Source organism: Mauremys mutica, chromosome 23, assembly GCF_020497125.1.
Source record: "Mauremys mutica isolate MM-2020 ecotype Southern chromosome 23, ASM2049712v1, whole genome shotgun sequence".
Taxonomy (NCBI): domain Eukaryota; kingdom Metazoa; phylum Chordata; order Testudines; family Geoemydidae; genus Mauremys; species Mauremys mutica.
This window is the reverse complement of record NC_059094.1, coordinates 14,336,253-14,359,857: the sequence shown is the minus strand read 5'-3', so window position 1 is coordinate 14,359,857 and position 23,605 is coordinate 14,336,253. Positions and strand designations below refer to the sequence as shown.

The 23,605-nt window shown below is 46.8% G+C and overlaps 1 protein-coding gene across 18 annotated transcripts in view; it reads left to right on the top strand.

The window, feature by feature from the left end:
* The window catches only part of MACF1 (microtubule actin crosslinking factor 1), a 236,991-nt gene that overhangs the window by 107,690 nt on the left and 105,696 nt on the right, over positions 1-23,605 (top strand). For 11 of the 18 annotated variants that reach the window (XM_044997589.1, XM_044997588.1, XM_044997587.1 and 8 more), the window contains 18 exons: positions 97-251; positions 1,461-1,587; positions 2,374-2,557; positions 2,965-3,134; positions 3,801-3,979; positions 4,604-4,742; positions 5,327-5,520; positions 6,087-6,249; positions 7,279-7,362; positions 7,904-8,011; positions 8,653-8,751; positions 10,339-10,491; positions 10,721-10,809; positions 11,612-11,747; positions 15,293-20,662; positions 21,160-21,309; positions 22,010-22,225; positions 22,345-22,494. In XM_044997589.1, the coding sequence (XP_044853524.1) occupies positions 97-251; positions 1,461-1,587; positions 2,374-2,557; positions 2,965-3,134; positions 3,801-3,979; positions 4,604-4,742; positions 5,327-5,520; positions 6,087-6,249; positions 7,279-7,362; positions 7,904-8,011; positions 8,653-8,751; positions 10,339-10,491; positions 10,721-10,809; positions 11,612-11,747; positions 15,293-20,662; positions 21,160-21,309; positions 22,010-22,225; positions 22,345-22,494 (7,866 nt within the window). The remainder of the gene's footprint in view (positions 1-96; positions 252-1,460; positions 1,588-2,373; positions 2,558-2,964; positions 3,135-3,800; positions 3,980-4,603; positions 4,743-5,326; positions 5,521-6,086; positions 6,250-7,278; positions 7,363-7,903; positions 8,012-8,652; positions 8,752-10,338; positions 10,492-10,720; positions 10,810-11,611; positions 11,748-15,292; positions 20,663-21,159; positions 21,310-22,009; positions 22,226-22,344; positions 22,495-23,605) is intronic. The other 7 variants (XM_044997594.1, XM_044997596.1, XM_044997593.1 and 4 more) reach the window with 1 other exon arrangement.

Here is a 23,605-nt window from a genome sequence, read left to right as displayed (position 1 = left end):
AGCCCTACTGGAGTCTCCCAGAAGGGGATCTGTCCACAACAGAAGGCACTGGAGGGTCAGGTGTTGGATTGCAATTTTTTTTTGTTGCCTACGTAGATCACCATCTGTAAGAATGATGAGTGTGTGCTGGAAGATAATTCCCAGAGGACCAAATGGAAGGTGATCAGCCCTACTGGCAATGAGGCCATGGTCCCATCTGTGTGCTTCCTGATCCCCCCTCCTAACAAAGAGGCAATTGACATTGCTAACAGGTAACTAAGCATTGCAATTCACTGCTTGCTGCTCACTGTGGGTTGGAATTCCAAAGCTAGAATGACCAAGAGATGCCTCTAGCTGTTCGTTATGTTCTGGGTTATTTATTCTGAGACCATCCAGATCTGTTTTGCTTGGGGAAAAGTTTAACCCCTCATCCTTGCTGGGAGTTGGGGCTTCATGTTGTTAATATTAATTGCAACAGGTGGCTAGCTTGTTGTTGTGGTGGGGCTCAGTTACAGGTGATGGGGAAGGTTCAGGGGATTGGTGGTGGTGGTATGGAGCCTTCTGGTCACGAGCTGCAATCCAGGCTTGGTGAGCTGTACCCAGAAGTCCTTAGCCTGATGGCTGTTGGGTTTGCTGTTTCAGTTCCCAGTGGACCAACGTCACGAAACCTGTTCCTGTGATTGACTCCCTTGTGACAGTATCAGCAGGGAGACCAAGGGTGCCTCGTCTAGACTGTCTAGCTTCTCTGGTGTTAGACGTGCCTGCACCACTATAAATCATGACTTGTGCTGCTTATCTTGGCTTCAAACGATCAAACACATGGTGCAGCATTTCCTCACGGGGGGTTTGCACCAATGCTGTCCACACCAGTGCAAAAAACCCAGTGTGGACAAGCTCTAAGTGGGTCTGGAAACTGAACTACCCTCTGGTCTCTAGGTAGGGGTGGTTCCCTTGCCCAGCTTGTTGTGTGGCTAACAAGGAGTTGTTTTTTTAGTGCTTCCAGCCTGGTAACTTCACAAACAATGAAATTAATGGGAATGGGGAAAAACCTGAACGCCCCTTCTGGCTGCTCAAATGTCCTGGTGTGGCTGCCCTGCCTGGAGAGGGGCCTGGGGCCTCCTGGGTCTGGCTGGCCTGCCTGGCGGAGGAGGCGGCTCTTGCAGTGCTCCTGCTGCTGACTTCACAAGAACGTTTGATGTTATATTTCTGGTTGGTTGGAGATGGCAGCACGCAGGAGAGGGGATTCCTCAGTGGGAATCTAATGCATGTGAATGGGAGAGATATAAGGCTCCTGTCTGATTCTGATCAGGGCATTCTGCAAGCCTTACCATTGGCTCTACTCAGTTAGGCTTGACCTTGGGTTGTTATCATAATGAACTAAAAGTTAAAGGCTGAATTTGAATATGCACATGCCTGGCTCCATGCTGTAACTGAGAATGCTGGGGGACCTGGGCTGTCATGGAACTGCTGTCCTTTCATAGGGTCGAACAGCTGTACCAGAAGGTGATGGCCCTCTGGCACCAGCTCCATGTGAACACGAAGAGCCTGATCTCCTGGAACTACCTGCGGAAGGACATTGCCCTGGTGCAAGGCTGGAATATGGAGAAGGTACCGTACAAAGCTTCCCAACAAATCCACCTGTCCGGGTCACTGCAGTGTAGGCTGGTCTTCTCCAGCAATGGAAAAGCTCACTTGCTTTGGCTGCCTGGTTGGAGTTGGAAATGATGCCAAGGCTTCCTTGCCTGGGCAGGGAATACAAGGAGAATGGTAAGAGGTGATTCAAGGGTGAAGGGTTAGGGCGACCGAGGGATCAGCCTGAGGGGCACAGTCTGAGACAGTCTGAGCTCTGGGGGGTTCAGAGCAAAGAAAGAGAGGTGCAGTGACCCTAGCATCAGTTGTTTGCTCCTGAGCTATAATCAGCTCAGGTGTCGTAGGATTGACGCTCCTTTTTACTTAGGAGTGAACAGAGGTGGAGGTGAGTGGAATGAGGAAGGGGAGGAAAGATCCAGGGAAGCCAAACGCCTCATAATGTCATTCCTCTTTCCTTGAAAGCGTGGGAGAGCTCTGTCCAGGCAATAAAGATTATTGTAATGGGGGGAGCGAGATTAAAAACCCAGGCAAGACGACGGCTGGCCCCTAAAGGCAGTGCTGCGTCATAGCGTGACCAAAAGAGCTGTCCTGTCCGAGAAGGGGAGACTCGCTAGAATCTGCCTCCTGGCAGTGGTGGTCACCCTTGAAAAGACGGGTGTCTTGCTAGGAAAGGAGCGTGTGAATTAATGCTTACGGGTGTGTGTGAGAAATGGGAGACGCAGCCGGGTAATTCGCAGTAACCGGGACCTTGGTCAGGGCAGTTTGGTGCAGGGTTCCTTATTGTTAGTCTTTGGTTTTCCACAGCTCAGATCTCTGGCCCAAGGAGAGTGCCAGCAAGCCATGAAGAGCCTTCAGGCGCACTATGAGGACTTCCTGCAGGACAGCCGGGACTCGGAGCTCTTCTCTGGGACCGATCGGCTGCGCTTGGAGGAAGAAGTGAAGTCTAGCAAGGAGCACTTCCAACAGCTGCTGGAGTCCATGGAGAACGGTGAGCTGGGAGGGTTAATAGACTAATGTGGAGCTGTGGGGGCTGATAGAGATGTGGGATCTACAGGTGCTCTTAATTTTTAGACTAGGTTGTGAGTGTTAGCTTTGCAAATGGCTGTTCTCTTCCCTGCTGTTCATTCGAATGTGCAGCCTTTGTTGGGGAGAAATAGTGCTGGCAAATGATACCGGTTAGGTCTGGGTAGCGGGGTCCTGGCTCTGCTGCCAGTGGTTAAACGTTAGGTCCTCACAGCTCTTGACTGGCCTTGGGCAAATTTGGTTTCCATCTGAGCAGAGAGCTCTGTGTTCGCTTCTCTCTGGGCAGAAGAGTGCAGCCACTTGGGTCTATGGTTCCTAATTGAGACTGATCTTAGATGGGATTTTTTTTTTGGTATGTTTGTGACTTAACAGAGGACAAAGATGAGACTGTTGCCAGGACATATCTCTCTGAGCTAAAGAACATCCGTCTGCGCCTGGAGGAGTGCGAACAGAGACTAGTGAGGCGAATCCAGGCCCCAGGCAGCACCAGAACAGACGGTGATACTATCCAGGAGAACACCTTCCGCATTGCAGAGCAGGAGGTCAGTACTTCCTGCAGGTTTGAGGGAACCCACTGTTGGTCTAAAGAGAGCTGCTTCACAGGGCATTGATACCCTGGCATAAATCTTATATAGGGAACTCAGCTGCTTCACGTAGCAATCCCATAGAGGGAACCTTTTACTCTTAGGTCAGAAAGACAATGAAGGTATCTTTGTTCTCTTGCCTCGCCGCCTTTTTGCATTTTATACCTTCGCCCACCCCATGATGTCTCCTCGCTTCAGATCCCCAAGGGGAAAATGTCTATTGTCATATAGCCTGGGCCTATCCCTCAATCCACTGAGACTAGCACATACTGCCTTTTTCCCAGGCTGGCTGGCTGGGCAAACGTCCATTGCAGAAAGTGTTCCTTCTTGAAATCTAAATAAAAAGTTATAAGAAGCAACAGTTCCCAAAGCATTGACTGCAGGTGGCCTTTGCCACCCCTGAGACCAGAGCATCCAAATCTGATAATGGAAAGGAATGAAGAAAATGGTGAAATCTGGAGAATTTACAAGCCCCATTTAGACTTCAAATGATTCTGCTAAATAGACTTTTAAGCTGGAAATGTCTGATACCGGGCGCTCCTTGCATCTTATCCTGTTCACGTTTGCTTCCGTCTCCTGGGTGTCTGCACTTTATTCTGATGTTAATTCTCTGCCTCCACACAGCGCATGCAGGAGGATTTACGGCAGCTGAAGTCTGACTTGCAGGACGTTTCTGAGAGATGTGACAGCTTCCTACACAAGTCTCCAACAGGGTCCAGTGCCCCACACCTGCGTTCTGAGCTCAGTCTACTGGTAGAGAAGATGGATCACGTGTATGGACTCTCTTCCGTCTACCTGGATAAGTGAGTCAGAACGTGCCTATTTTCTGGAGTTGAGAGAGAATTCTATATGGGCCGAATTAGCTATGCTGCATGGCTACCCTCTCTGAAACTGGGTGAGGGTAGGAATTGCTCTCATGCTTCTTCAGGGGGCTTAGGAATGTCTAGGAGATGCTGTAAATTCAAGAGCTCCAAGAGGTGCCAGGCTGTGGTGCTCCAGAATATTTGAGTGTTAGTGTTGAGGTGACTAATTATTCCCACTTTGGGGATGGGAACGCCAAGATGAAGTGACTTGTTGGAGTTGCTGTTAGAACTGGGGTTAAACGCTGGTATTCCAGTCTCGCATTCTAGAACTCAGACCACTAGATTATGCTGCTTCTGTGTTCAGTTCTGTTTGATCCCTTCCATTTTAATTGAAGGTGTTTTAGAATTTCAGGGGCATATATAGGGGCTTATGTTTACGGGCTTCTCCCCTCAGAATCTAGATTCCATTACGGCCTTTTCTTCCTGCTACTCAAATGTGAACGTTGGGTATGATCCAGAGCGATCTGTTCTGTTCCTCTCCGCTGCTTATGATCCAAATGACTTTACAATGCAGAATGTCCTCAGTTTGAGAAGTCACATTTCCTTCTTGTCTTTACACGACAGGTTAAAGACGGTGGATGTTATTGTTCGTAGTACCCAAGGAGCAGAGTCCCTGGTCAAAGGATATGAAGTGAAACTGAGCCAAGAGGAGGCAGTCCCTGCGGATCTAACAGCTATTCAGTCTCACAGAGCTACGTTACAGGTTGGTAACATTATGCTTCCAGTAGCATCCAGCAGAAACGAGAATCACTCCAGGCATGAGCTCTGGCATTCGTTGAACTGGATTCTCCCCTTTCCTTACTGAATTTGCGTTATGGTCCATCCCCTCTGCTCGCTGGTGAGTGATTGGAGGCTTTAATTGAGTCGACATGATCCTTACTGCTTTGTGAACTGTAGGTAGAACAGCTGCCTTGGCAGGCACCGTCGCTTCTGCTTTTTTGCACGGCTGATGCTCATTGCACTTGGCAGCCGCAGTGTGCGTAACTCTGCGATGCTGAATGCACCATCATGACTTGCTCTGAGCTGGGCTACAGATCCCTACGTTTTGCACCTCCTGGTCCTAGATTCAGCCAGATGGTGGAGATTATGGAGCTGATAATTGTTCCTAAACTCCACAGGGCAACGCAAGGCAGAGCTAGGTATTTGTCTGTCCTGTCTTAACTGTTCTGTACTTTTAGATGCTTACGTTTGATTGGAGAATTCCATGTTGTACATGCCCACCAGCAACTTCAGCTAAACTTTCTGGTCTTGGGGATATGAATTTAGCTGTCTTGTTGTTTGTTAAAGCAATGGCTCAGTGATGTGAAGAACAAGGACGCTGTGTTCTCTACGTTGGAAGAGGATATGGCAAAGGCTAAAGGCACGGGCGAGCAGCTGTATCGTCTGAAGCAGGAGCGCAGCATAGATCTCGAGCGGTACCAGGAGAAGGGAGCCCAGCTGTGGGATCGCTGGCAGAGAGTTGGCTCTCAGATTGAAACTCGGTGAGACACTCCCTTCTTGTTCTTGCTGCTCTGCCGGCAGGGCCTCTGATGGAAGCTTGTGCCAGGCTTGGAACTAGCAATGGCATTTTTCCAGCTGTAACTTCTGCTAGCAGCCAGGGTGACAAATGCCACCATTAAATATAGGAACTATTCCCATTTGAGGGAATGGCAGAACTTCATTCTCTTTCTCTCTCCTCCTCCTCCAACACCATCTTTTGAGTTCTTGACTCCTTTTCTCTGCTTTAACACCCCCTGCCTATTCTACAGGCTCCCTTAGCAGCTGCTAACCTTTACCAGGCTGATTCTATGGAACGCCTTTCAGTTCTGATCTGGATCTTTGGATCTTTACTGGTTGCAGACATTACCACCCTTAACAAACCATAACTTGGCTGGAAACACCCCCTCATGCTCCCTGTCCAGCAGAGCTGGACGTGTGGCTTCTGTAAATGTCCCCAGGGAAGCATCGGCTTTAGCGGTTTCTCTGCATGTGGCTGGGTCTTGAACCATTGTTTTGACACGATGATTTGAGTTTGGTGATGGTTTCCTTTTTGCATTGGTCCTTTCAGCTGTTCAGATCTGGAGAGTATCCAGGAGGTGCTGAGGGATTACCGGGAGTGTCACGGAGAGCTGATCCAGTGGATTGAGGAGACCACTGCCCAGCAGGAATTGATGAAACCTGGGCAAGCAGAGGATAGCAGAGTGCTCTCTGAACAGCTGAGCCAGCAGACGGTAAGAGAGAAAATGGCACTTTTCTAACTGGAATAGGGTTGTTGAAAGGAGTTGGACAAGTTTTTGTTTTGTTTTGGTTTTTTTTTTAAATAAATGTTTTGTCTCGTAAGCTTCAAATCATTGTTCTCTTAAGGACTGAATGACTCATGGGATTTGCAATAAGGTATGTGCATTCACCTGTAGCTTACCAGAGCAGATGCACCTCAGAAGGGTAATAACTGAATGTTACCACTGTCAGCAGTTCATTCACCTTTGGTCTCCTGGTAGCACCTAGTGGTCCCATCAGAGGCACTGAGGAACAAAGGGCCAGTGGTTAGGGTGCTAGCCTGGGACATGGGAGACCTGGGTACAAGCCTCTGCTCCACCACAGATTGCCTGGGTGACCTTGGTGAAGTCACTTAGACCCAGATTTTTGAAGGTATTTAGGTGCGTAACTTCCATTGATTTCAGTGGAGTTAGGGGTTTACATATTTTTTTTAATCTGGGCCTTAGCCTCTCTGTGCCTCAGTTCCCCATCCCCACTATGGGGGATAGTAGCACTGTCCTGCCTCACAGGGGCGTGGTGAGAATAAATGCATTAAAGACCGTGACGCGCTCCTACTACATACAGTACTTAAGGAAGAGAGAGATCTAGATAATACTCCCTTCTCGTCTCTGTAAAACGGCCACAGAGGCTGAGTTATCTTCTCCACTCCTGGAGGTGCTGAGGCATGTTGGTGGGACGTTGTGGGAGAAGCTTAAGATCAAGACTGGCTGTTTTAGTAAAAGATCTGCTCAGGGAATTGTTTTAGGGAAGTTCTATGGTCTGTTATACAGGAGGTCAGTCTTAGAGGATCACAAACCTTGCATAGTGTCTCTTTAACGTATGAGCAGATGGAAGAGCAGGAATGTCACCTGTTCTGTTGCTCAGGGTCTCTAGAGTACAAGTTAAATATGAAAGTGACATGGTCATAAGTCACAGGAAATAAGAGGAGAATTTCATTTAAAAGGCAGGGGAAAAATCTTTTTTTCTTTTGTTTTTTGTCAAAGGCTTTGGTTGTGGTAATCGACAGAAATCAGGCCAAGCTGGACCAGTGTCAGAAATTCTCACAGCAATACTCCGCTGCTGTCAAGGTAATGACATGAATCTTAAATCCGAGGTGAACACAGGGCTTGGTGTCAACTGCACAGTCCTTGCCTGCATCTTCCGTTCTCCTAAGCCAGGAGAGAGGCAAAACTCCTCTGTTGTTGGCTTTGGTGGTTCTGGCTTTATATGTGGAGAGCAGGAATTAGCTGCTAAGGGCTGGTCTACGTTGAGGGGGGTTCGAACTAAGATACGCAACTTCAGCTACGCTATTTGCATAGCTGAAGTTGAAGTATCTTAGTTCAACTTACCTGGCCGTCCTCACGGCAGTGAGTCGACTGCCGCGGCGCCCCCGTTAACTGCGCTTACTCCTCCTGCCGAGGTGGAGTACAGGCGTCGATTAGCGGATCGATTTATCGCGTCCAGACGAGACGTGATAAATCGATCCCTGATACATCGAACACTACCCGCCGATCCGGCAGGTAGTATAGCCGTACCCTAAGAGACCTGAAAATGCCAATCTTAGAATAAATAGGTAACAATTCAAAATCCTTCCCCCCCCACACACACCCTGCCTTCTTTTATTTCCAGGACTATGAGCTGCAGCTCATGACATACAGGGCGTTTGTGGAATCACAGCAGAAATCTCCCATGAAACGCAGACGCATGCTTTCCTCCTCGGATGCGATCACCCAAGAGGTAAGCAGCCTGCCTGCCTGCCTGCCTGGCCTTGCATGAGAGAGGAGTGGGGAGAGGTTCCTCTGCTCCTAGAAGACAGACAAGCTCCTTTCTGCTGAACTCTTATATAAAAATTTCCACCCTCACTGTTTTTTTTATTAGCCAGAGAGGATGGCTTAGTGCTCTAAGCATCAGGTATATGAAATACCTAGACTCCTTGGAACCACAGGTTCAAATCCCAACAGGGTCGACTCAGCCCTTCAGCCTTCCAAGGTAAATAAACAGAGTACCATGCAGTATACTGTGTGTGGATCTTTTGGATGAGACCTGTAAAAACCAAGGTCCTGTCTGCTCCATGTGGATATTAAAGATCCCATGGTGTTTTTATAAGAGTAGAAGGTTTGCCCCAGTGTCCTCGACCAAAACTTCCCCTCCCTCCCCACTGTTGTGCAGCATGCCGTGCGTCAGGTGGCTGCCACCCTCCGTCTCAGAGTTGCTGCATTTCAGTGGTGCTGTAACGTATCTAGTCTGTGAAGTGCTTGGGGATCTTTCCGAATGAGAGGTGCTGTATCCATTTCTCACCCTGTAAATTACTGTGCTTGTGTCAGCCAGAGTTCCGACTGACGCATGGGGCTTTGGTTTCTTTTGTTTTTTGTTTTTAGTTCATGGATCTACGGACTCGCTATACGGCATTGGTAACGTTAACCACACAGCACGTAAAGTACATCAGTGATGCTCTCCGGCGGCTGGAGGAAGAAGAAGTAAGGATATTTTATAGCCAAGGAATTAGACCAGTCTGCTTCATTTCAGTACCCGGAAAACCAATGAAGCAAATAATTAAGCAATCAATTTGCAAGCATTTAGAAGACCATAAGGTGATAAATAACAGTCAGCATGGATTTGTCAAGAACAAATCCTGGCAAACCAACCTAATAGCTTTCTTTGACATGTGGATGGGGGGTGGGGGAGGGCGGGAAGCGGTAGATGTGGTATAGCTTGACTTTAGTAAGGCGTTTGATTCTGTCTCTCATGACCTTCTCATAAAGAAACTAGGAAAATACAACCAAATGGAGCTACCATACACTGGGTGCATGAGTGGTTGGAAAACCATTCCCAGAGAGTACTTATCAGTGGTTCACAGTCAAGCTGGAAGGGCATAATTAGTGGGGTCCCGCAGGGATCGCTTCTGAGTCCAGTTCTGTTCAATATCTTCATCAGTGATTTAGATAATGGCATACAGAGTACACTTATAAAGTTTGCAGACGATACCAAGCTGGGAGGGGCTGCAGGTGCTTTGGAGGATCGGATTAAAATTCAAAATGATCTGGACAAACTGAAGAAATGGTCTGAAGAAAATAGGATGAAATTCTATAAGGACAAATGCTTAGGAAGGAACAATCAGTGGAGTACAAAATAGGAAACGATTGCCTAGGAAGGAGTACTGCAGAAAGGGATCTGGGGGGGGTCATAGTGGATCATAAGATAAAGGTGAGTGAAAGTGTAACACTTGCCAAACCCACCCCCCCCCCAAAAAACAAAAAAAACCCAACACTTCATTCTGGGATGTATTAGCAGGATTATTGTAAGTAAGACAGGAGAAGTAATTCTTCCGCTCTACTTCACGCTGATTAGGCCTCAACTGGAGTATTGTGTCCAGTTCTGGGTGTCACATTTCAGGAAGGATGTGGACGAATTGGAGAAAGTCCAGAGAAGAGCAACAAAAATGAGTCAAGGTCTAGAAAATTACCTCTGAGGGAAGGCTGAAAAAATTGGGTTGTTTAGTCTGGAGCAGAGAAGACTGAGAGGGGACATGACAACAGTTTTCAAGTACATAAAATGTTACATGGAGGAGGGAGAAAAATTGTTCTCCTTAACCTCTGAGTACAGGACAAGAAGCAATGGGCTTAAATTGCAGCAAGGGAGGTTTAGGTTGGACATTAGGAAAAACTTCCCAACTGTCAGGATGAAGAAGCACTGGAATAAATTGCCTAGGGAGGTTGTGGAATCACCATCCTTGGAGATTTTTAAGAGCAGGTTAAACAAACACTTGTTAGGGATGACCTAGATAATACTTAGTCCTGCTAGGGGACTGGACTAGAAGACGTCTCGAGGTCCCTTCCAGCCCTATGATTCTGTGATTCTAAATTCATAATTAGCACATTCAGAACTCCCAGGCCCAGTCGTCAGTTTCTGCCAGTGATTCTTCCTCTGCTTCAGCCCCCTTTCCCATTTCCTGGTTAGAGCATATTTCAGTTCCTTCCACTGAATGGTGCTGGGCTCTGGCTGCGTTAATTCTGGGCCCCTCAGTACATTAATGCGGGATGTGTTCCTGTCTCCCCCATGTGTAGAAAGCAGTAGAGGAAGAGAAGCAGGAGCACGTGGACAAGGTGAAAGAACTCCTGGGCTGGGTCTCTGGTTTGAAACAGAGCACGCAAGTCAGGACTGGGCCACTCAAGAGCAAAGAGCTGGGAGACATTGAGAAATCCATCTCGGAGCAGCAGGTAAATCAGGAGGCCTGTGTCCCTCCCCCTCTCTCTGATAGGTACAAGTACCATGCACATAGGAATTTTCATACTGCTGTTATACTTGTCCTGCTAGTTCTAACTGAGCTTTCCAAAAGGAAAGCAACCTTGATGCCTCCTGTGTAACACTGAGCATGTGCTGTAACCTCAGGGGAATTGCTTCCTTTCTTTCCAGCCTGGAATTTAGCTTTCCTCTTGTTCTCAACAGGCTCTAAATGAGGAACTGGCTGCAAGGAAAGAGCAGGTCTCAGAGGCCATCAAAACTGCACAGATCTTCCTTGCAAAACATAGCCACAAGTGAGTACAGTACAAGTAGTGGTGAATAAGAGAGAGGAGATTGGGGAGGGGTAGTACACCTCTTTGTCAGAAGAGAAGGTGATGATAAATACAAAGAAAATTAACCTCAAGTTATTCTAATGGCCAGATTACTCGACCACACTGCTGAGATTCCATTGGTGGGCAGGATGTCTTTGAATCCAGGTGACCATTTAAATAGTGACCAGGTGCATGTGAAAATGGCAAGCTTTATCGCCAAAAATTCACCCCAATAGAGATTCCCAATTTTGTTCCAGGTGATTTTACAACCCAGAAACTTTGCTTTTGGCTAAAATGACCAGTTTTGCCCCGAAGCATGAAAATTCAAATCTTGTGTGTTTAAATATACAAATGCATCTCAGTCAGAACAGAATTTAGGAGCTTTGATAATTTAGTGGATTTTATGGACCATGTGAATGAAAACAGGCCCATTTTTGCATAGGAAACCGACATACTTTCACTTTTTCCCTAAAATGGAACCATTTTTGTGAATTGGAAATGGAATGCAAAACCAGTTAATTTTGTTGCAACTGTTTCACCCCATCCTGCTAATTTACGACCTCAGCTATTTTGCTTAGTTTCATTCCTGATTCAGTCACTGCGCTCAGCACAGGGTGACTGGCATGACAGTGCACTTAACCCTTCAGCTGAGACATGAGCAGTGTGAGGAGGGGATTCCATTGTGTGTTTGCCATTTTGTGTCCGGCAAAGAAAATCTGAAATACATGGAGCTGCATGTCACTTTCTCGGACTCCATGAAGAGATTTCCTGTCCCGTCTTGCAGGCTTTCTGACCAGGAGAAGGAACAAATTTCCACCCAACTCAGTGCCCTAAAGGAGACTTACCATCAGCTCTGCAGCGATTCTGCGGAACAGCTCCAACAGCTTCAGAGTCATCTGGCCCAGGAGACGGAGCATAAGGTACCTTTTTCCCATCCCATCTCTCGCATAGATCTGAGTTACCTTTCCTCAGAGCGTGAAAGAGGCTTTGCTTGGTTGCGTGTCTCATGACCACCAGCCATTCACAGCCTGTTTGCTTTGTCCTTAATCTCACGTGATCAGCCACTCTTCCATGCTGTCCCATACATTGCACTCGGGGGTCCGGGCTGAGTTGGTCATTGGAGGCCAAGTAGAAGAGGCTTTCGTATTCTGTTCCAGGTTGTTAAGGGATGGTTCTCCTCTGCTGTGCTGTTAATCAGGGCTGCTCCCCAGGCTACAGAGTTGACTTAATCTTGTAATGGGAAAGAAGGGAGGTGGACATCTGATCTAATAAGGAGACAGAGTGGCCATGGGGTGTCCTTTCAATTTTTTAAAATACACAGACCACAGTCATGTAGGACCTGGGTGAGACCTGCAAGCGGTGCTTAATTTGTAACGAGAGGTGCCAGGGCTCAAGCAATTCGGTGGCAGGGCTCTAGCATAACTGATGCAGCAAGCGCCAGAGGTGCCGGGGCTCTGAACTGCCAAGCCTAGAGGTGCCGGGGCTCAGTCCTGACACACATTAAGCACTGCCTGCAAGGATATTTTGATTGCATCTCTTGCCAGAAGATCAGCTGCATAGAGACTGGTGTATGGGCAACTTTATTCACACCTCCATGCGTAAATTGTGGAATGCACTAGTGAGAAATAGACTTGCCTTGAATGGTAGGAAATTGAGTTCCTCTCTGTGTGGAATGCAGCCCTGCATCATCACCTTGATAGACCCTCAGCTAATCTGCGAGACCTTCACTGACTGAGTAGCTGGACCCCTGTCCATCTCCCATTTGCATCCGATAATGTTCCTGTCAATCTCCGTTTCATGTTACACTCATGCGCTAGGTGGGAAGGGTTGAAGTTCCTTCCTATCACCTCTGTTATTGGTGTTAGCTGTCTTCAGTCATTCATGGATATACCTGTATGTGTATGTAAATGTATATATATGTGTCCAATGGATATATCTGTGTGTTTGCTTGCTAGCTCCCTGTATTTTGAAGCACTGACCAAGTTGGACATGATTTTATGATAGCCAAAACTGAAATTGGGTCAGGGAGTGAAATCCCAGTCCAGCGGATCAAGAGTAAAGGATGGCAAGGCCATTGCATTTAAACTCCCAACCTTTCAGTGCTGTATGCATAAAAATAAAGCATACCTATTTCTATCGAAAGAGATGTATTGCTATCATGGTTCAGGAGTCTCGGCCCAGTGATTTTTTTTTTTTTAAGTGCAGGTCATTTTATCACACTTGCCAGCAGCAGAAAACTCATGCTGACATTACAGCAACAACTCCAAGCTTAGAGGTAACAATCTCCCCAGTTACATTGTCATGTCATTAATGCCACCTACCTCACTGCTGCCAGAAAAGAAGCTAAAAATGGCCCTGCAGGTCCAAAGCGTGTGGGATGCCCATTCTTTCCTTTCCCTGCTCCTCCCACAGAAAGGAAAGTGCTTTCGTGCAAAAGTCTTCCCTACAGTTCGCTGTGTTTTATTTATACAGCATGAAAATATTTTGGGGGTGTCAGTTTCCTTTTACAGTTCTGTTTTGCAGAAAGGGGTGTATTTTGCTTCCTAATTATGACAGGCCCCCAGATTTGTGGCCTCTCGGCTAACCGAGATTAGCACGGAGAGCAGAGTCGCTGGCACTCTCTGTGAAGCCCAGAAGTGGGATGGGATTAGAACTCTTTATACGAGGCTTCTATTATGGACACTTGGCTCGTATGAGGGAGTATCTTTGGGGCTATCATAGCGTCATGGTACGGTTGCTTCATTGTAGAAGGGAGCACATGAAAAAGTGTTAACATTTGCTTGCTGGAAACATCCGAGACTCAGTGCAAGGGTATCAAATTAAAAAGAGGAAACCAAAGCAAAACTGCAGCTCGCGCTATTTTGAGCATGATGTGTCCCTGTACAGTTTGTGTTTCATGTCAAGTATTGTTACGATTAACTGACATCCTTGCTTACAAGTTTAACTAACCCTCCGGAATTTTAAACACAAACCCCCACGCAAAGCGAAAAGAGGACGACCTGCGTGGGGGGTTCTTTTTTGCAAAAAACAAAACAGTCGCATGCTGGACGCTAACACCAAGCTTTACACTGTGTGTGTGACACGGCTGAGCTGCTCCATAAGGCTCTGTCTTTAACTGCTCCGGGCACACCCTGCAACTCTGGTAAGTAAAAGCCTTTTATGTCCCCTCTCTCTTCCTCTGTCTTTCTGTGGCTTGTTCAGTATGGAACGTGCATGCTGGGTTCTGCCAGCCTTCCAGTTCCACCCCCATCCACCCTGTAAAAAAGAGCGTGAGGGTAAATCCAGACCAACTCGCTGGAAGTTGGGTGTTTTGTGGGCACCATATCCAAGCTGCCACGTCCTGTGGAACGTTCTCGTGACACATTTGCAAAGAGAGAAATTTGAGCGTCTTGAACTGAATTGATTGTAGTATTCACAAAATCCAGGTTCCCATATTTCCCCTCTGTGTAGGATTCCCTCTGGGGTATCTCCCAGTATCCCAGGCTCTCGTACCTGAGCAACGGGAGTGTAGAAACCAGCAGCTCTGGTGTACGTACTATAGGGGATGCTCATTCCCATTTCATCATCTTTGAGAATCCTGCTCCCTCCTCAGCGTTCCCCTGCTTGCGCTAATAACACCAAGAAAAAGACCTCCCCGAAATACCTGAGGCGGGTGCTATTCTCGGAGCCTCGGTCCTGATCATGTTACTTTCCACCCTGGCACCTAGTGTAGTCTAGAGCTCTGTTTTTCCCGAGGCCTGGTCTTAGCTACTGGAGAGTTGGTCATTTCTGAAATACTCCAGGGAGGGAAGTTGTGGTGGCGGTGCCAGAGAACGCTGCACTGGAGCCTACTTGCATGGGCAGAGGCGACTTCCCTGCCCTTTGGTGCATGGCTGGTCTGCTGTTGCTGGTGAGCTGGTATCTGCCACGGGGTTTCCTCTTTCCTATTGGTGGCTGGCACTGCAGATCTGCATGGCAGGCACTGTGGGCGCAAGTACACCAGTGGGAGATTTCTGAATCACTGGGGGTGCTTTTTCTTTTGTCCTTTTGCCTCGTAGGGAGCACAAAATGGGGTTCGTATTGTCCGTCCCCTTTTGCATTGAAATGTTGAAAGGCTAAAGTGCATGTTTGTCTAAATGTGTGTCTCTCTCTCTCTCTCTGTTGGTCGTTCAGTGGGACATTAGAAACCTGGGGTTTTGCTGCTTGCCGCTTTGCTGCGTTATTGTAATGATGGGTGTCAGAAATGTCTCAGTGCTGCCACCCGGGAGACTAGATGAGCTCTAAAACAACATGCGAGTTAGAAAATATAGAGCTGTTTACATGACCGTCTCACTCAGATGCACTCGGAGTTGCATGTCGTACCCGTTGGGCCCTGGAAACTGAGACATCCCTAAACTTGATGCGCTGTAGTTACTCAAAATGATGGTTTGCTTTTAGCAGCCTCTGTGGTTCTGATTTGATTTTTATTTTCTCTCTCCATTTTTAGGGATGTGACACAGTTGCGGGAGTGATAGACTTGGGCACAATGGAAATATTCCCTATCTTGGGTGCCATGCAGAAAGGTCTCATAGACCAGGACACAGGCCTTGTACTGCTGGAGGCTCAGGTTATCACGTCTGGCCTAGTCGTTCCGGAGACCAACGAGAAGCTCTCTTTGGCAGAAGGCCTGGCAAGAAACATCCTGGATCCCAGGACTCTCCAGGTGTTGCAGGAGCTGCAGGATACCCTTCTTCTGATACGTCAAATGAGCTTTGAAGGAAAACAGTTTCTGCCCACGGTTTCAGCAATAGAAGAGGGAAAGATCAGTGAGGAAGTTGGACTGAAGATTTTAGAAGTTCACCTTGTTACAGGGGGTTTTAGAGACCCTTCAAGTCAGGGCTGCATCAGCTTGGAAAAGGCTGTTCAAGAAGGCCTCATAACTACTCAGCTTCATTCAAAACTGGCATCTCGCCTGAGATCTTGCAGGAATTTGATTGACCCCAACACAGCCAAGAAAATCAGCCTGACCGAGCTAATGCAGCGATGTATCATTCACCAAGAGACTGGCCTGAGGTTGCTGCCCGTCAAGCAGCTGGCAGGTGGGATGGTGAGCCTGAAATCAGGGAGGAAAGTGAGCATCTTCCGTGCTGTCCAGGAGGGGCTAATAGATAGGCAAGTCACTGTGCGGCTATTGGAAGCCCAGCTTTTTGCTGGCGGGATTGTAGACCCCAGAACGGGGCACAGATTGACGGTGGACGAGGCAGTGAGACATAATTTGATTGACCAGGATATGGCGTGTGCACTCTTGATCCGACAACTTCAGACAGGTGGCATTATAGATACTGTCACGGGAGAGAGACTGACAATAGATGAAGCAGTAAAGAGAGATTTAGTAGCCTCGAGGATTGCGCTGGTGATCCTGGAATCCCTTTGGTCCTTTATGGGGCTGTTGTGGCCTGAATCAGGCGAGATCCTCCCAGTTGCAGATGCCCTAGAGCAGGGCATTCTGTCCACTGAATTGGCTCATAAGATTCTTAGTAACAGGCAACTCATCAAGGCTCTCTTCATACCAGAAACCACAGAGGTCTTGACCTGGAAGAAAGCAGCAGAGCATGGCATCTTGGAGAGAGATGTTGCCAAGAAGCTAAAATCTACCGTCATACCTGATGTGATGCCCAGTATGCAGCTGGCAGGCTCTGCCGCCAGAAGCAAACTGAGCATGGGCTCTGCAGGAAGGAGTCATGAAGACCAAAGTCACCCTCTCCTAAGGAGTGATGATGATAGGCTGATATTCCATTTGATGACCCACAGCTATATCAACATCCACAATGGCCACAAGCTGCTCCTAGTAGATGGGGAGTTAAATGATCTCACTAAAGCCGTTCTACAAGCTCAAGAAAATGGCTCAAGTACTCACCTGTTGGATGTTAACAAGGATGGTTACAAAGGTCTGGAAGTTCTTGAGGAGATAGAAGACTGGGAGAGTGCACGTACTGAAAGGGAGCCCTGTAATGATTTGGCTTTGAAGCAACTTGAGTTTCAATTTGCCTCTTTGGAAGAAGAGAAAGAAGTGCCAGAAAATACTTCTCGAGATGACAAAAATCCAGTGATACAAATTGGAAGTTTTCCATCAAAGTATAAAGAAAAAACTCTGAATCTGAAGGAACCGAAAGAGATTTCTGCAAAGCGAGCTCCCATTCTGAGTGAAATTGATGCTGAATCTGCAAGAGAACAAAGGCTGACTGTAACCAGGAATGGAAATCAAATACAATTGTCTAGGCAAGAATCTGCGAATGACCCCCTTAGAATCAGCTTTGAGCTAAAGCCCAGAGAAGCAAAGGAAATGCTGATGGAGATGGGGATAGATTCCAGTGCTGCTAAACTTTTAATAGGCGAAGTCAAAGATAGAACACCTGAAATGGTAAGAGATGGTGTGAGAAAAGAAACCTACATATCTATGGATGAATCAGAGAATACAGAGAAACCACAAATCATGCAAGAGAAAACTCCGAGAAGGGTGGAATCTGAAGTAGAGAGAAAAGCTGTTACGGATAAGAATTCGTTGAATAAGGAAAAAGCTAAGAACAGATCAGTGAAAAGAGAGGAAATTGTGCCTCTTAAAACTGGAGACGAGGAGCAAATGGAAGAAAGAGAAACAGAAAAAACTGAAAGTGCAAGAGTATTGGAAGTAGAAGAAAGGGATGTGGAAGATTTATCAGTTGATTTCAGTATTAGTGAAACTTCTATGCTACCCAAACATTCCATGGAACTGGGAGAAGACTGCACTTTAACAATGCTGGTGGCTCAACTCCAAGGTGGGGGTATATACCATGAGCAGACGGGCAAGAATCTTCTTCTGAATGAAGCCATAGCTTGTGGTGTAGTGTCCAGCCACACAGCTGTTAAACTGATGGAGAAAATGAAAATGTTCAATGGCTTCTTTGACTCTCACACATGCGAATCGTTAACCACCGAAGAAGTCATTAGTGAAGGTCTGATGGATGAGAAACTTCTGCACAGGGTACTCACATCTGATAAAGCTATCAGTGGTGTTCTCGACCCACGTAGTAATACTGTCTACTCAGTCAAGGATGCGGCTGAGGTTGGCCTACTAGATGAGGAAACAGCATTGAGAATTTTAGAAGGACAAGTAGTTACTGGAGGAATTGTTGACTTGAAACGAGGCAAAAAAATATCAGTCACTTTGGCTTCAAATCTTGGCTTGGTCGAGCCCTCCAGTCAAGAGGAACTGATAAAGTTAGAGAAAGCTTCTAAAGGAAAAGATGCTGAAGATGAAACTAGACAGAAGCTCATTGGATTACAGGCTGAAACAAGTGGAATTATGGATCCTAAAACCAAAGAACCTTTAACTATTGTCCAGTTGGTGGAAAAAGGGCTTCTCAGTAAGGGGAAAGCCCTTCAACTCTTGACCAAACAGGTAGCAGACGGAGGAATTATTCACCACATGTCTGGAATGAGGCTTTCAGTAAATAATGCAATGAAACATGGATTGATTGATCAAGACTTGTGCAAAGAACTCATAAAGTCTGAAAGTGTGTGTCTGCACCAGTGTGTTGATCCAGAAAGAAAGGAACTTGTATCCTTACCCACGGCAGTGTCATTAGGGCCAATTAACTTGGACTTTCATGATGAAGTCCAAGAAATACAGGCTTTGAGTGGAAGCATTATTGACCCTGTTTCCGGCCAGAGGCTGGCTTTGTCTAAAGCTGTAAAGGAAGGATTGTTATCTGAGACAGTTGTGGAAAAGGCAATGTTGTCTTCCGAAATGAAACACGGAATTGTAGATCCCGAGAGCTGTATGATCATTCCCTATTCAGAATTTATAAAGAAATGTAAAATTGACATTGAATCTGGACAAAGATATCTGGAGCTCGTTCCCTTTCGAGCAATCAAGGACAAGGTGACCGGGGATGCTCTGACGTGTGCTCAGGCTGTGAAGCTGGGGGAGGTAGACCTGTTGCCCACCTTGAGAGTACTGCAGGCTCAAGCAGACACTGGTGGCATAATGGATGGTGCCACGGGCAAAAGACTGTCTCTGATGTCTGCTTTGGAACAGGAAGTGGTGGATGAAGAAATGGTGAGAATCATTGCATCGAACCAGATGATGGCTGGCGGGATTGTTGACACTAATAGTGGGGAGAGAGTGACTTTAAAGGAAGCTGTTGAAAGAGGATTAGTCAGCCAAAAATTAGCTGTGACCATGCAGGAAGGCGTTTGGATACTCAATGACAAATCTGATCCTGAAGAGTGGAGAGAATATAAACGCCACTCCCAGCAGCTACTGCAAAATGAAGCACCCAAAGAGGAAAGCTTGGCCATGCATAGTCCTGCCACGGAGATGACTGATGATGAACACAAAGCTAGACGCGAAGCAATGGGCTACAGTGTAGCAGGAGATGCTGCAGATGCTGATTCTGACCGATCTCATAAGACAATGAGTATAATGAAAGAAGAGGTGCTGAAATCACTTCCTCTTGAAACTTCAGAGGACGGTGTAGTGGGTCAACTCTTAGGAGAGGCTGTATTGTCCCCCGAACCTCCCTTAGTATTAGGCACAATACCTGTATCTCCAGATGCAGCATTTAAGACCCAGAAAAAAGAGATCAGGCAAAGCAGATCACAGGAACCCTGGAAAGAGGAATTGAGGGAGAGAGTAGAAGTAGCTGAGGAGACAGAAGAGGAAAGAGAGAGACTGGAGGTAGGGAGAGATCAATCATTTGCTGGTGAAATGATGCATCAACGTGTTGGGGACAAAGAAGGAATAGAGAGAGCCTTTTTCAGTGAAGATGGGGTTCTGGGAAAGACAGAAGCTAAGGCAATGGCTTCTGAAGTAGGTCAGAGAAGCTTAGATGAGAGAACGGAGGGATCAAAAGCAATAGAGGCAGCATCAAAAGAATCAGTGTCTGTGGATCAAAGAGAGGAAGGAATAGTCTCCATAAATGCTAAGGAATCCTTCAGGCTCCCAGTTGGTGATAAGCATATTGAAGACAAATCCGTAGATGAAATAACAGTGACGCATACTGAAACTACACCACAGAGACCAGAGGCAAAAATTACTGAGATCAGAAGTCTTGGTGCTCCAGAAATGTTGAGTGAGGCTGATCTAAAACCCATGGGAAAGAAGAAAACTGAGATAAAGAAGTCAAAGCAGATCAGTATCCCAGGAGAAACCACTAAACTAGGGAAATCTTCCAAGGAAAAACAGTCTCTTCCTATCCCAGATTCCAAAGAAACTTTGATGAGAAAGATCAAGGAGGAATTGATCTCAAGTATTCAGGAATCAGTGTGTGAAACAGCTGGTGGGTTGCTGAGCGGTGTAGCTGAACTAAAGCAAACAGAGATTAGCGAGAAACAGGTTCCTGAAAGAGAAAAGGAAGCAACTGCATTGGGCCTGAAAAAGAATATCAAAGATGATCAGAAATTCAGCATTGCCCCAAAGAGAGATGCACTCCAAGAGACAATCGGAGAGGAGGTCAGAAATGGCGAGGCAACCTCTGTAATAGATAAATCGGAGGAAAAGATCCCCCAAGCAATCACCAAAGAGGAAACCAGAGATCTGGTATCCCCCATAGTATGTATCGCAGAGAAAAAACCACCAGAGTTAATTACCAGAGAGGAATCCACAGGTGATCTAGAATCCTCTGTAATCCCTGAACTAGAGAAACAGACTCTGAAAGAAACAACCACAGAGTTCACCATGGATGAAGCAGGGTCCTCTACAACCTTCAAATCAGAAGGAAAGACACCCCAGGAAATAACCAGAGAGGACAGCATCGGTGATCAAGAATCACGCTTAACTATGGCAGACAGGGAGAGATGGCAAGAACCTTCAAGAGAATCTACAAAACCAGCCAAGGTAAATGGTTTTTTTTGTTGTTGTTTTTTTTTAAATTTCTGGGTATTTATGTATATTTGATATAAATGAGCATGATGTTGGACAAAGTTGACAGCAAGAAGGATAAATGTAGTGAATGTTGGGCACCTATTGGGAGTTGCTGCCCCAGAACGTAGTAACTGGAATTGACTTGGCAAATGAAACTGTGACGTATTGGGGGAAACATTTGAATCTCAGTTATATTTTATGCGAACATTACTTACAAATGACAGATCCATAAGCCCATTGTTTAGCAGTTGGATGATAACACTGCAGATTCGTTGCTATTTTTAAGTTTTGTTGGGAAAAGAGTACGTTTTATTTCTCCGTTGTAAATCTTGTAGATAAGATTAGCAAGTGAGCCGGCCCTAATGTGGAAAATTGCGGAGAGAGAGAATGCTGAGGTTCCTTTAAAATATCTCATTCTGATTTACTTTGCTCTCAAAATCTGAAGTATGTTTTGTCTTTTGACTCCACAGGCTGTGGTCAGCAAACAGCTGTGCCTGGAACACGATGAGAAGCTGGTGTCTTATCTGTCCATGCTCCGAGATATTGAGATGAAAATTAAACAGGTTCAACCTGCGGAGCTGAACTTAGAAGCGCTGCAAGACCTGCTGCATCAGGCTGAGGTCAGGGGGCCCACTGTACTAAAATGAGTCCAGCAGCAATGCTCTGCTCTCCGGGTTAGTTCTTTTAGGGTGGTTCATGCACAGGGTCACTGGGCTTTAGCAGCTGCTCACTGTCTCTTGTGAGCACAACGAGGAACTTTAGTCTGGGATCCAAAAGATATTGAAATGCAAACACAGAGCGTCTGTCTCTCCAACTTTCTTTCTGGCTCAGGTCTTCGTCCGTGCTTAGACAAGACATTCATTTAATTCACAGTTAGGTTTGCTGTCTGGAATGAATTGTTGTAACCTGGCCAGATGAGAATAGTTGGAGGAATTGGTGGATGGTAATGAATCATTATAGCAGACAGACATATTGTTTGAATCCAGTTTCTTCCAGCCTTTGTGTTACTGTGGCTATGTCTCCACCACAAAGAAAAAACCCACGGCATGGAGTCCCAAAGCCTAGGTCAGTTGACTCAGGCAATGTAGACATTTGGGTTAGGCCTGGAGCCGGGCTCTGAGACCCTCGCTCCAGCCTGAGCCCAAATGTCTACACTGCTATTTTTAGTCCCCGCAGCATGAGTCAGTTGACCCAGGGTCTGAGACTCAGTGGCTTGAGTCATCGTCTTTTTTTTTCCCAGCGTAGGCGTACCCTGTGAATGCTGGCAGTGAGAGTATGAAATCACTGGGTCTTGGACTTAATGACACTGTCTTGCCTCAGGTCCTGGATGTGGAACTGAAGAATCTGTCCTCTCCAGTGAATCAGGAGCTGGAATCTGTCAAGTGGATTGTGGCCAGCCCGCCCCAAGAAGTCCCTGAACAATTGCTGAAAGCCTTGGAGAAAGATGCCAAGAACCTCCAGAAGTCTTTTAGCTCAGTGAGCGACGCCTTGGAGGCCTGGCTGCTAAACCTGCGCAGTGCTGCAGAAACTGAAAAGGTACAACTCACAAACAGACTTTTGTCCTCCCTGTGCTGCTTCAGCCCTATACTGAGGGATCTCTGGATTCATTCCTTCGTTAGCATCCTGGTTTTAATTCGGGTACTTTTCATTTTAAGGCTAAAGTCTTAACACGGCATAAAAGGCTTGAGGGCAAACTGGAAGAGCTGCAGAATTGGGTCTGCGATACCACATTATCTCTGGACAGCAGTGATTACCACAATGCAACTGACGGGAACAGCTTGAATCGCTGCCTCCAACACTATAAGGTAGCCATAGCAACACCCCTAATCCTGACAGATAAAATTGTGGCCTCCTCCAGGGAAGGGAGGCGGTGCTTTTCATCCAGCCTTTCTCGATTCTTTGTGGCTTTCCCTTTGTCGATTATTGTGCAAGGAGAAGCCGATAGTCTAGCTGGTTTTTTTAGTCCTTGTGCTCTTGGGAGCATGAGTACTAATGAAAAGAGCCAAGGTTTTTTTCCCGTTTTGTCTCAGCAACAAGTAAAACGTCCTATTGCTGCTCAGCCCTTCAAAGACCATTGGGAAATAAATACAAAAATAAGTAGCGATCTCCTCCAAGGCGCGACCTGGAGCCGTTACAGAGCGCCACAGTCTCTTGGGAGTGGAGCTCAGACTGGGCGGTGGAGGCTGTGGTCACGGCTCCCAGAGCTCTGCGTCTGAGACCCCAGCAGTGCGGGGCGGGGGAAAGGGCTTGGGAGAAGAGGTAGCTCCAGGAGAGGCTTTTGCTTCTCCAACATGATCTGCAGAACAAGGAAGCTGGAGAGGGGTGATTGGCATATAAACAGTCGCTTCTGAATCTGGGTACATCTCCAGCGCTGGACCGCAAACAGGGTCTGTGACTAGGATGCCAATGACAGGATGTTGGTTTTTTTTCAAAGCCGTTGGGAGATCTGGTATAAAGAGAAAGGAGGAGACTTGGGAAAACAGTGCTTTCCACACACCGTGTTACTCATGTGCTGTTGTACGTGCTTCTGTTAGGGCTTCTCTGCACAAACACTTACGTGGTGGCAAGCTGGGGTGTACATCTCCCTCGCACTAGCCTGCCACGCACTAAGTGTCTGTGTGGACCCTCCTGCCGCGTGCTAAAAATTGCCTGTGCGCTTTGATCTAAGCTGCTTTGGAACGGGAGTAGATTAAAGCACAGTACAGAACATCTAGGGCCTGGCAGGAGGCTTCACGTGGACACTGTGTGCAGCAAGCTAGTGCAGGGTAGTTTTACACCCCAGCATGCCGCGAACAAAGTGTTCATATAGACAAGCTCTTAGTGTCTACTTGGGTGCCTGAACTATCTTGTTCTCTTGATGGAGATCTGGCTGGAATCTCTCTGCTTCCGAGCCGTAGGATTCGCTTTGCCCATGGA